We start from the raw sequence: 11,765 nt of genomic DNA, 5'->3' as shown, positions 1-11,765 counted from the left end.
AACAAGCGGGCCTGGCCTAGGGAGGATTTTTAAATTGGGTTTTTTAGAAATTTTAATTATCACAACACAAAAATTTTGGTTTTAATTTGGTTTTATTCGGTGGGGTGTGTGGGTCTTTCTTTGTTTTAATAATGTTGTGAGCCGCCCTGAGTCCTTCGGGAGAAGGGCGGGATACAAATTGGAATAATAAATAAATAAAACTATGACCGCAATTGAGCCCAAAATTTCTGTTGCTTCAGCGAAACATTTAAGTGAGTTTTGCCTCATTTTACAACCTTTCTTGCCACAATTGTTAAGTGAATCACTGCAGTTGTTAGGCACACGGTTGTTAAGTGAATCTGGCTTTTCCCCCATTGACTTTGCTTGTCAGAAGGTCGCAAAAGGGGATCACGTGACCCTGGGACATTGCGACCGTCATAAATACGAGTCAGTTGCCAAGCGTGTGAATTTTGATCACGTGACCACAGGGATGATGCAACGGTCGTAAGTGTGAAAAACAGGCCTAAGTCACTTTTTTTCAGTGATGTCAGAACTCTGAACAGTCATTAAACAAATTGTTGTAAGTCGGAGACTATCTGAATATGATATATAGCTAACGTATATAAATAACAAAGCTCCTTTAGGTTGTTTTTTTAAAAAAATTATATGAACTGTAGGCCACGAGTTGGACATGCCTCTTTTAAGGCTTATCTGAATATATTAAGAGTTTTTCCGATTTTTCTAAAACATTATTAAAGCCCGTATGATGAATTTGAAGGCCACAGCGTAAAGAAAAAAAAGATTAGGTTAGGATGGGGATTATGTCCTAGGCCAGGTATAGGCAACCTTGGCTCTTTTATGACTCATGGACTTCAACTCCCAGAATTCCTGAGCCAGCATGGGGGAACTATGGCCCCTTCATGACTCATGGACTTCAACTCCCAGAATTCCTCAGCCAGCATGAGGGAACTATGGCCTCTTCATGACTCGTGGACTTCAACTCCCAGAATTCCTCAGCCAGCATGAGGGAAACTTTGGTCCCTTCATGACTTGTGGACTTCAACTCCCAGAATTCCTCAGCCAGCATGGGGGAACTATGGACCCTTTATGACTCGTGGACTTCAACTCCCAGAATTCCTCAGCCAGCATGGGGGAAACTTTGGCCCCTTCATGACTCGTGGACTTCAACTCCCAGAATTCCTCAGCCAGCATGGGGGACCTATGGCCCCNCATGAGGGAAACTTTGGTCCCTTCATGACTTGTGGACTTCAACTCCCAGAATTCCTCAGCCAGCATGGGGGAACTATGGACCCTTTATGACTCGTGGACTTCAACTCCCAGAATTCCTCAGCCAGCATGGGGGAAACTTTGGCCCCTTCATGACTCGTGGACTTCAACTCCCAGAATTCCTCAGCCAGCATGGGGGAACTATGGACCCTTTATGACTCGGGGACTTCAACTCCCAGAATTCCTCAGCCAGCATGGGGGAACTATGGCCCCTTCATGACTCGTGGACTTCAACTCCCACAATTCCTGAGCCAGCATGGCTCAGCTTGGAAACCTCTCCCTTTTCCCTCAGCATAGCTGGCTCAGGAATTCTGGGAGTTGAAGTCCACAAGTCATAAAAGAGCCAAGATTGCCTACCCCTGTCCTAGTTGGAGGATTGCAGAGGGCACTGACAGCTATCAATCCAGAAGTCTGCTGTCAGAACTGTCACTCTCACACCTGTGCTTCGCAATTGTTCAATGCCAGTCTGCCAGGGTCCCTGGGGGGGAGGAGAAAGTGAAATTGATGGAAATAAGTGCTCCAACTCTTCTTCTTCCTCCTCCTCCTCCTCCTCCTCCTCCTCCTCCTCCTCCTCCTCCTCCGAACTGGCCTCTGAGGATGCCACGATCTGCAGCTGCAAGACAGCTTACACGCAGAGTGACTGTTTCAAAAACGTCTTGTTTGATTGGGCGATGGGGGGACCAGCAATGGGAAGTGTCTGGGAGGGGAAAAGTTACACCTAGGGACTTGGTAGGCGAATCTCAGTTCTGCCTTTGCTTTACTGTAATCTTTGCTTTACTGTAATCCTATCACGTGATAGAATTAAGATCACGTGAAGTGTTAATACCACTTTACAAGGCCTTGGTAAGGCTACACTTGGAATACTGCATCCAGTTTTGGTCACCACAATGTAAAAAAGATGTTGAGACTCTAGAAAGAGTGCAGAGAAGAGCAACAAAGAGAATTAGGGGACTGGAGGCTAAAACATATGAGGAACGGTTGCTGGAATTGGGTATGTCCAGTTTAATGAAGAGAAGGACGAGGGGGGACATGATAGCAGTCTTCCAGTATCTCAGGGGCTGCCCCAAAGAAGAGGCAGTCAAGCTCTTCTCCAAAGCACCTGAAGGCAGGACAAGAAGCAACGGGTGGAAACTCATCAAGGAGAGAAGCAACCTAGAACTAAGGAGAAACTTCCTGACAGTGAGAATAATTAACCAGTGGAACAACCTGCCTCCAGAAGCGGTGAATGCTGGAAGTCTTTAAGAAGAGAGTGGACAGCCATTTGTCTGAAATGGTATAGGGTTTCCTGCCTGAGCAGGGGGTTGGACTAGATGACCTCCAAGGTCCCTCCCAGCTCTATTCTATTCTAAGAAACTGGACAGCCATTTGTCTGAAATGGTATAGGGTTTCCTGCCTGAGCAGGGGGTTGGACTAGATGACCTCCAAGGTCCCTCCCAGCTCTATTCTATTCTAAGAAACTGGACAGCCATTTGTGTGAAATGGTACAGGGTTTCCTGCCTGAGCAGGGGGTTGGACTAGATGACCTCCAAGGTCCCTTCCCACTTTTTATTTATATTATTATTATTATTATTATTATTATTATTATTATTATTATTATTATTATTATTATTATTATTATTATTATTCCACTTGACCTTTAGTATACGATACGTAAACGAATGGAGTCAAGGATCGTCCTCGCCTAAAGGTTCAAGTCGAGGCAGGACTGGCAACCGGCTTACCTTTTAAGCTTAGGTGCATGGCTCTTTCCACGAGAATGCTCGCCGCGAACGTGTTCTCCAGATCACTCACAGCTGGTTTCTCCTGGAGGAGCTCGTCGGCGGAAGGATTCGCCTCCGTGCGGACTTCCGGTTGCTGTTCTGCTGCCTTCTTTTCTTCAACGCTGTTGCTGTTGCTGCTATCCCGGTCATCTTCGGAGTTCCCAGGCTCGCCCGATGGACCAGCAGGTGTCACCGCAATGTGAATGCGGAGCCCGGCTCCCCCCAGGTTGGCAGCGTTTCGTCGGAACAAGGGAAAGACACCTGCGCACAAGGGGAGGAAGTGAGGCTCGTTCAAAATCGCAGATCTCGTCGCTCTGAGAAGATGCTGCTTGGTTTTCGAAGGAGGAACCAACCACAGGTTGACTTTGCCGTTGGTTCACGGTGCCGTAGGATCTACCTTAAATTGAACCAACTTTTACAGGTAGTCCAATGATGGCAAACCTTTTAGAGACCGAGTGCCCAAACTGCAACCCAAAACCCACTTATGTATCGTCGGGTGCCGGGTGGGCGTGGCCCATTGGCTGAGCGTGGCCCATTGGGTGAGCATGGCCTATTGGGCGGGCTTGGCTGCGGTGGTAGCGGCAGACTGGGTGGGACTAAAAAGTTCAATGAATTCCAACTTTGCAAGATCTTTTTTTTCCCCCGCGAGAAGTTGAAATTGATTGATTGATTGATTGATTGAACCTTTTTTTTTTGCACATGGCAGCAGAGGCCTAAAGCGAAAAGGTTTTATAAAACCCAGCTGAAGGCCTAGGACTGGGGCGACGGCGCATGTGCCCACAGAGAGGGCTCTGAGTGCCGCCTCTGGCATCCGTGCCATAGGTTCGCCACCACTGAGGTAGTCCTTGACTTCTGACCACAGTTGAGTCCAAAATTTCCACAGTCGTTAAGTGAATTTTACAACCTTGCTTGCCATCGTTCAAAGTTTCAACAGCACTGAAAAAAAAGGGACTTAGGGCTGTTTCTCACACTTAACGACTGTCGCGGCATCCCAATGGCCACGCGATCAGAATTCGGACAAGCAAAGCCAATGGGGGAAGCCAGATTCGCTTAACAAACTGTGTTACTAACTTAACAACTGCAGTGATTCGCTTAAGAATGGTGACAAGAAAGGCTGTAAAACGGGGCAGAACTCTCAGCTGTCTTGCTTAGCAGCAGAAATTCTGGTTGTTAAGTTGAGGATTACCTGCGCTTTCCAGATCCAGAACCAGTCTAGTGACTACCTTTAAAACGGCTATAAACATACCACTGACTGCTCTCTTCTTTCGTGGCCTGTCTGCCAGCGACGCCAGGTCCACGTACGCTGAGCCGATCAAGCGATCGGTATCCCGCGGTCTTTCCGTATCACCGTCTTTGCCGTAAGCTCGCCACACCTGGAGTTCCAGTTTTTCTTCCCTGAAATACCAGAATAAGGCCGGACTGGACCGGAGCTCCATATGGTTGGGATTCTTAAACGTCACAGTCACGTGTTTTTCGCCTTCTGTTCTTTTCGGCCTCCTAAGTGAGGTCCAAGCGGCTTCTTGATCGTACAGTTTATAGCGAAGGTAGCAATAGACACTTTTATTTAAGTGGGTCTGTCCTGCGAGTAGCATGCTCTGTAGCGGTAGCCACAGCCGAGGAGTAGAAAGAGTCACACGGACCGGTGTTGAAGGGGAGTGGCCTTCGCTCTCGCTGTCCTCCGGCAGACCATCAGAGTAGGGTTCCTTCCAATTCCAGCCTAGTAGATGTGCAGTCTCCAGAACACGCTCTCGGTCTCCGGGGTGAACAAATGCAACGGAAAGATCCAAGCCTCCAACGACGCTTTGCAGGACATTTGTACATTGCGATGCGGAGAGATCCTCTGGGAGGATGACGGGGTACCAACCTCTGAGACCTATAAAGGAAACACAAAGAGAATGAGTTCTTGATGAAAGGAAGAAAGAAAGAAAGAAAGAAAGAAAGAAAGAAAGAAAGAAAGAAAAGGGAGGGAGGAAGGAAGGAAGGAAGGAAACAAAGGAAGGAAAAGAAAGAGAAAGGAAGGAAGGAAGAAAGAAAGAAGGAAAAGAGAACAAGAAAGAAAGAAATAGGGAGGGAGGGAGGAAACAAAGGAAGGAAAAGAGAAAGGAAGGAAGGAAGGAAGGAAGAAGAAAGGAAAAGAGAGAAAGAGAAAGAAAGAAAGAAAGAGGGAGAAAGGAAGGAAGAAGGAAAAGAGAAAAAAAGAAAAAAGAAAGGAGGGAGGGAGGGAGGGACGAAGGAAACAAAGGAAGGAAAAAAGAAAGGAAGGAAGAAAGGAAGGAAGAAGAAAGGAAAAGAGAGAAAGAGAAAGAAAGAAAAAGAGAGGAAGGAAGGAAGGAAGAAAGAAGGAAAAGAGAAAAAAGAAAAAAGAAAGAAAGAGGGAGGGAGGAAGGAAACAAAGGAAGGAAAAAAAAGAGAAAGGAAGGAAGGAAGGAAGAAAGGAAAAGAGAGAAAAAAAGAGAAAGAAAAAGAAAGAAGGAAAGGAAAGAGAGAGAGAGAGAAAAGAAAGGAAAGAAAGAAAGAAAAAGGAAGGAAGGAAGAAAGAGGGAGGGAGAAAGGAAACAAAAGGAAGGAAAAGAAAGAGAAAGGATGGAAGAAAGGAAGAATGAAAGAAAGAGGGAGGGAGGGAGGGAAGAAGGAAACAAAGGAAAGAAAAGAAAGAAAGGAAGAAAGAAAAGAGAGAGAGAAAGAAAGAAGGAGGGAGGGAGGAAGGAAGGAAGGAAGATCTATCTTTCATGCTACATCACTTATTTACTTATTTGTTCCAACTTGTATTCGTTGTCCAACTTTGAGGAACTTTGAGTGGGGTAGAAAACCACAAAACAATCCATTTTTTTTTTTAAAAAAAAAGGCAAAACACAAAACCACCCAGGCCGCCTGGACTAATTCTTAAAAGCAACACAAATTAAACAAAACAACACAGGTTTTAATTAAACAAAACAACACAACGGAAGAGAATTATCTGTAGCTGAGCGTTGAAGTAGGGGCTCTCTGCTGCTCCCCGAGCTTGGTGGTTTTCTTGCAGAGGTTTCATGACCCAAGTAGGCAATTATTTGTAAAAAATAATAAAGACTTGATGCAAATTAAATACATAATAACGACGCAGGGCGTATCTGGTGCACCGGGGGTATCGTATGCCAAGACCCTCCCGGCCTCAGATGCTCCCTTGTACCAAGTTGCCACACCAGGCTTGTGACAAGTGTAGAGGAGACGGTGTAACGTGGTGTCTTTACCTGATCTTCGAATTAACAGGTCTTTGGCAGGAACGCTTACGGTTCCCAGCAGGCAATCTTTCAAAGTTTGAGTTTCCCTTGGAGCTGCAGGAGTAAGTAACAATGATTACGTAAATTTCCCATCATCATAACTGGAATTCACCTCCCCCCAGAAGGCATCAATCTAGAGCAGAGCTCTCCAAACTTGGCTACTATCTGGACTTCAACTCCCAGAATTCCACAGCCACCTGACCGGGTGCACGGCAACCGGGGTCTGAATTTATACCTGTCCTCGTGCATCTTGCGGTCACGGGACCACTACGGATGATGGTTTCGTTGAAAACCGTCATTTACGTCCGGTTCGGGGCAAAAACGCTCCCGAGCAAACACCGAGTCCGCTGAACGACCGCACCCTTTGCTTAACAACCGCTGCAAAATCAACTCGGTCACACGACGGCTCGTTTTACGGCTGTCACCATTGCCCTGCCATAATTGGCAGGATCCGTTACGGTTGTAACTTGAGGAGCTGCTGCACCTCCCTCCGACCCCCACACAAAGCAAACGGACACACGCCATGAACACAGAGCTAGACCGCAAACTCGGAGCCAAACCAAAGCCCGGTATGTTACATCACAGCCTTCTGCTCTGGACATCACATCACAGAACTCAGGAGGTTACAACGCAAAAGCCCAGGATGTCACAACACAGCCAACCACCCAGGATGTTGCAACACAGAACTCAGGATATCACTACACTAGATCTCAGGAGATCATCACACAGCCCATTACCCAGGTCGTTACAACACAAAAGACTAATGGGCACACAGCCAGCACCTCAGCTACTCAGGATGTTACGAAACAGCCAAACAATCCACAAACAATAACTCCAACACAGCCAACCAACCCACCTACAGCAACAAAGCCAGCACTCCACACACCCCCACCAATATTTATGGAGAGACGGCAGCTCCGATCACACTTTGCTCCCACAAGCACGAAGCCGAAGACCCCAGCCTGAAGATGACACTACGGGGAGCCCTCGACTTACTGTCGTTCGTTCAGTGACACTTCGAAGTTACAATAGCGCCAAAAAAAGTGACTGACCACCATTTTCACCCCTATGACCGTCACAGCATCCATGCCGCGGTCATGTGATCAAAATCTGGACACTGGGCAACTGACTCGTACTTATGACAGTTGCAGCATCCCGGGGTCACATCTTTTGCGACCTTCCGACATGCGAAGTCAATGGGGGAAGCCGGATTCACTTAACGACCGTTTCACTAACTTAACAACGCAGGGATTCTCTTCATATATGCGGCAAAAAAGGTCGTGAAATGGGATGAAACTCAACAAACGTCTCGCTTCGCAACATAAATTCTGGGCTAAATTGTGGTCGTTAAGTCGAGGGCTACCTGTATTCCTTGACATGACAGCTAGGGGGAACTGAAACCATTAAGAGCCCTTGGCAGTGCCACATGGGCCAGGTAGTGCCAACCAAGCAGAGCCCTCTCTGCAAATGTCTCCTCTCGTATTTCAATCAAGGGAAGGAAAGTTGCTCTAAAGGACAGGCGGTCCTCGACTTACGACCGCAACTGGGCCCAAGCTTTCTGTTGCTAAGTGAGTTTTGCCCCGTTTTACGACTTTTCTTGCCACCGTTGTTAAGTTGTTAATTCAGTCACGGGGTTGTTCAGCGAATCCGACTTCCCCCAATTGATCTTGCTTGTCAGAAGCTCGCAAAAGGGGATCACATAACCCCCCCCCTGGGGACACAGCAACCGTCGTAAATACGAGTCAGCTGCCAAGTATCTGAATTTTGATCACGTGACTCTGGGGAGGATGAAAGGGTCGTTAAGCGTGAAACACAGGTCACGAGCCGTTCCTTTCCACTGCCGCTGTGACTTTGGTCACTAAATGTACTGTTGCAAATAGAGGACTGCCTGTATACCGCAAGGTTCACCATCGATGAATCCAGGCCACCCAGCTTTGGGGCTAAGTTGTGCGGTTCGACAACCGGACCCACTTCGTTTGTCGCACCTGGGTTCAGGGGCTGGTGATAGAGCTGGAACACCACCTCGGACCGCTGCAGGAGTTCCCCAAGGCAGCAGGATTCTCCGCTGCTCCTCTGGACCACGAGAGGGCAGGGGAGCTCCGCGTGGTGCCCGAACGCGGGACAGAACGAGCGAGCCACGGTTCTCGTCCTGCGCCGCTCGGCCTCCGGAAGGAAGGGGAGGTGTATCGACACGTAGGTGTTGAGCCCGATTTCCGCACTGTATTGGAACGGAGGGTGCTTTTCGGCCACCGCCCTAAGCGACGAGAAGAAAACATTTGTATTTTTAATGTATTTATTTGTACAGGTCGTCCCCGACGTACATCCACTCGTTTAGTGACCGTTCCAAGTGACGAACGCTCGTAGAAAGAGAGACTTATGAACGTTTTTCGCACTTACGATGTTGTGACAACACCACGGTCACTTCGAAGTTACAACAGCGCTGATAAACGTGACTTATGACCATTTCCACGCCTACGACCGTCGCAGCATCCCCACAAGAGAAATTTTGGGTGCCATCGTGGTCGCATGTCGTTAAGTGAATCATTGCTGTTAAGTTGGTAACTGGTCGCTAAGAGAATCCAGTTTCCCCGTCTGAATTTTCTTGTCAGAAGGTCACAAAAGGGGACGCTCGCGTGACCCTGGGATGCTGCGACCGTCGTAAATACGGGTCAGTTGCCAAGCGTCTGAATTTTGATCACATGACCACGGGGAGGCTGCAACGGGTCGTAAGGTTGAAAAACGATAAGGAGCCACTTTTTCCAGTGCTATTGTACCTTCGAACCGTTACTAAGTGAACCGTTGTAAGTCGAGGAGCCTCTGTATTGAGCTTCCAACTCCTCCTTACCTGGCCGCTGCTTGCAATCCGGCCGCTGCGTGGATTTGGACAGAGAGGGAAACGGTCTGAGCCTCTAGCAGGCTTTCGTTCCCTTTCAAAGCCTGTCGGTACTTTACGCTCACTTGCAGCAAACCTGGAAAAAAAGGACAGGGTGTTGTGATCCCTCGCTAGCCGGTGGACTCGGCAGCTGAGTCTGGGGAATCAGAGGAGGAGGAGGGGCCTGGAGAGACATTAGAGTCAGAGGAAGGCTCTGAGGAGTTCCCAGACTTACAGTCTGATCAGGAGCCCGGCCCCTCTACTCGCGCTCAGGCTGAGACACAGCTGTGCTGGGAGCCTGAGTTGGACAGTGATGAAGAACAGCTGGGACAAATCCCTGATGCACGAGAAGAGAGTAGGACAGAGGAATGCAATGGGGCAGCTCCAAAGGCAAAGGAGAAGGCATTAGGAAGCCACGCCTGGGCTGAATTATAAAAGGGAAAGTGTGGGAGGTGCTGGTGGCCGAAGGCAGCCATTTGTGTTGCGGAATCGGGTTTCTGTGAACTGTGTTTGTTTGCCTTGGACATGGACTCAGGTCTGTGAATAGTAAAAGGGGGTTGTTTTTTTCCTGCGGTTCCAGCCTGCTTGTTGGAAGAGCTTAACAAGGACTTACATGGGCTGGGACAGAACACAGGGAGAGAAGAAGGCAGGTTGCTAAATACAGACAGTCCTCGACTTACGTCCACGATGGAGCCCAAAAGTTTCTGTTTGTACGCTAAATGTTGGTTAAGTGAGTTTTGCCCCATTTTACGACCTTCCGTGCCACAGAGGTTAAGTGGATCACTGAACAATTGTTAAGTTAGCAACCCGGTTGTTAAGTGAATCCGGCTTCCTCCTCGACTTTGCTGGTCGGAAGGTCGCAAAAGGGGATCACGGGACCCCGGAAACACGGCAACCGTCATAAATATGAGGCGGTTGCCAAGCGGTTGAATTTTGATCACTTCACCACAGGGATGCTGTAACGGTCAAGTGTGAAAAATGGTCATAAACCATTTTTTAAAATCCTATTGTAACTCTGAATGGTCACTAAATGGTTCTACGTTGAGGACTACCTGTACAGAATAACAAAGGTGAAAGGGATCTTGGAGGTCTTCTAGTCCAACCCCATGCTCAAGCAGGAGACCCTAGATCAGGGATAGGCAAAACCTTGGCTCTTTTATGACTCGTGGGACTTCAACTCCCAGAATTCCTGAGTCAGCCATGCTAAGGGGAAAGGAGAGGTTTCCAAGCTGAGCCATGCTGGCTCAGGAATTTTGGGAGTTGAAGTCCACCAGTCATGAAGGGGCCATAGTTCCCCCATGCTGGCTCAGGAATTCTGGGAGTTGAAGTCCACGAATCATGAAGGGGCCCAGGTTTCCCCCAAGCTGGCTGAGGAATTCTGGGAGTTGAAGTCCACGAGTCATGAAGGGGGCCATAGTTCCCCCATGCTGGCTCAGGAATTCTGGGAGTTGAAGTCCACAAGTCATGAAGGGGCCATAGTTCCCCCATGCTGGCTGAGGAATTCTGGGAGTTGAAGTCCGCGAGTCATGAAAGGGCCATAGTTCCCCCATGCTGGCTCAGGAATTCTGGGAGTTGAAGTCCACGAGTCATGAAGGGGCTAGAGTTCCCCCATGCTGGCTCAGGAATTCTGGGAATTGAAGTCCCCGAGTCATGAAGGGGCCATAGTTCCCCCATGCTGGCTGAGGAATTCTGGGAGTTGAAGTCTGCTAGTCATGAGGGGGCCAAAGTTCCCCCATGCTGGCTCAGGAATTCTGGAAGTCCACCAATCATGAAGGGGCCATAGATCCCGCATGCTGGCTCAGGAATTCTGGGAGTTGAAGTCCACGAGTCATGAAGGGGCCATAGTTCCCCTCATGCTGGCTGAAGAATTCTGGGAGTTGAAATCCACGAGTCGTAAAAGAGCCAAGGTTGCCTACCCCTGGTCTATACATATGTTGTGTAGAGTATGTTTTAGGTGTGTGTCATGTGTGTGTTTCACTTTGAGAGCGGGCAACTAAATTTCATTTTTGATGTGTGCCATTGTGCCCACAGTAAAAAAATGACAATAAAGGTTATCTCATCTTATCTTCTCTTGCCAGGATCAACCCCCACCTTAGCTCTGGAGCCTTCTCCTACCTGAGGACCGAGGATGAAGTTCCCCGGAGCTGCCGATTCTCGGCATCACCGGCAGGCGGAAGGTCTGGACCCCCACTTCCTGACGGTGCTGCATGGTAACCATGGCACAAAGGCGCGAGAGGGGCAAGCTCGCCCGGGCCACCATCTGATCGCGGACATTAGGGTAGTAGTACCTGCGGAAGGGAGGAAAGCGAACGGTTGCAAGCTACAATTCAGCTGGAGAAACAAGAGGAAGCAAAACGGGATAGGAAGCGAAGTGGCTCGGTTGAGGGCAAAACGATAAAGCAGTTGACGGAGAGAATATTTGTGGCTCAAGGTTGAATTGTGTGTGTGTGTGTGAGTCTGTGGAGGGGGTCCTTGGTGCTCTCTGAGCTGGATGGCTTTCTTGCAGACGTTTCATGACCCGACTAAGTAACATCAGCAGTGCTAGAAGGCAGTTGGGTTTGTGGAGAAGAGGAGGAGGAGGAGGAGGAGGAGGAGGAGGAGGAGGAGGAG

At 48.6% G+C, this 11,765-nt stretch overlaps 1 protein-coding gene across 1 annotated transcript in view; it reads right to left on the bottom strand.

The window, feature by feature from the left end:
- The window catches only part of C2CD3 (C2 calcium dependent domain containing 3), an 81,415-nt gene that overhangs the window by 37,697 nt on the left and 31,953 nt on the right, over nt 1-11,765 (bottom strand). Inside the window, exons 18-23 of the mRNA XM_015815486.1 lie at nt 11,271-11,475; nt 9,129-9,252; nt 8,269-8,537; nt 6,254-6,337; nt 4,273-4,899; nt 2,988-3,287 (exon numbers count right to left, since the gene is read on the bottom strand). Coding sequence (XP_015670972.1) covers nt 2,988-3,287; nt 4,273-4,899; nt 6,254-6,337; nt 8,269-8,537; nt 9,129-9,252; nt 11,271-11,475 — 1,609 coding nt within the window. The remainder of the gene's footprint in view (nt 1-2,987; nt 3,288-4,272; nt 4,900-6,253; nt 6,338-8,268; nt 8,538-9,128; nt 9,253-11,270; nt 11,476-11,765) is intronic.

The sequence above is a fragment of the Protobothrops mucrosquamatus genome, unplaced genomic scaffold (assembly GCF_001527695.2).
Source record: "Protobothrops mucrosquamatus isolate PMUCROS unplaced genomic scaffold, P.Mucros_1.0 scaffold344, whole genome shotgun sequence".
Taxonomy (NCBI): Eukaryota; Metazoa; Chordata; class Lepidosauria; order Squamata; family Viperidae; genus Protobothrops; species Protobothrops mucrosquamatus.
The sequence above is the reverse complement of the archived record's forward strand: the minus strand, read 5'-3'. Positions and strand labels throughout refer to the sequence as shown.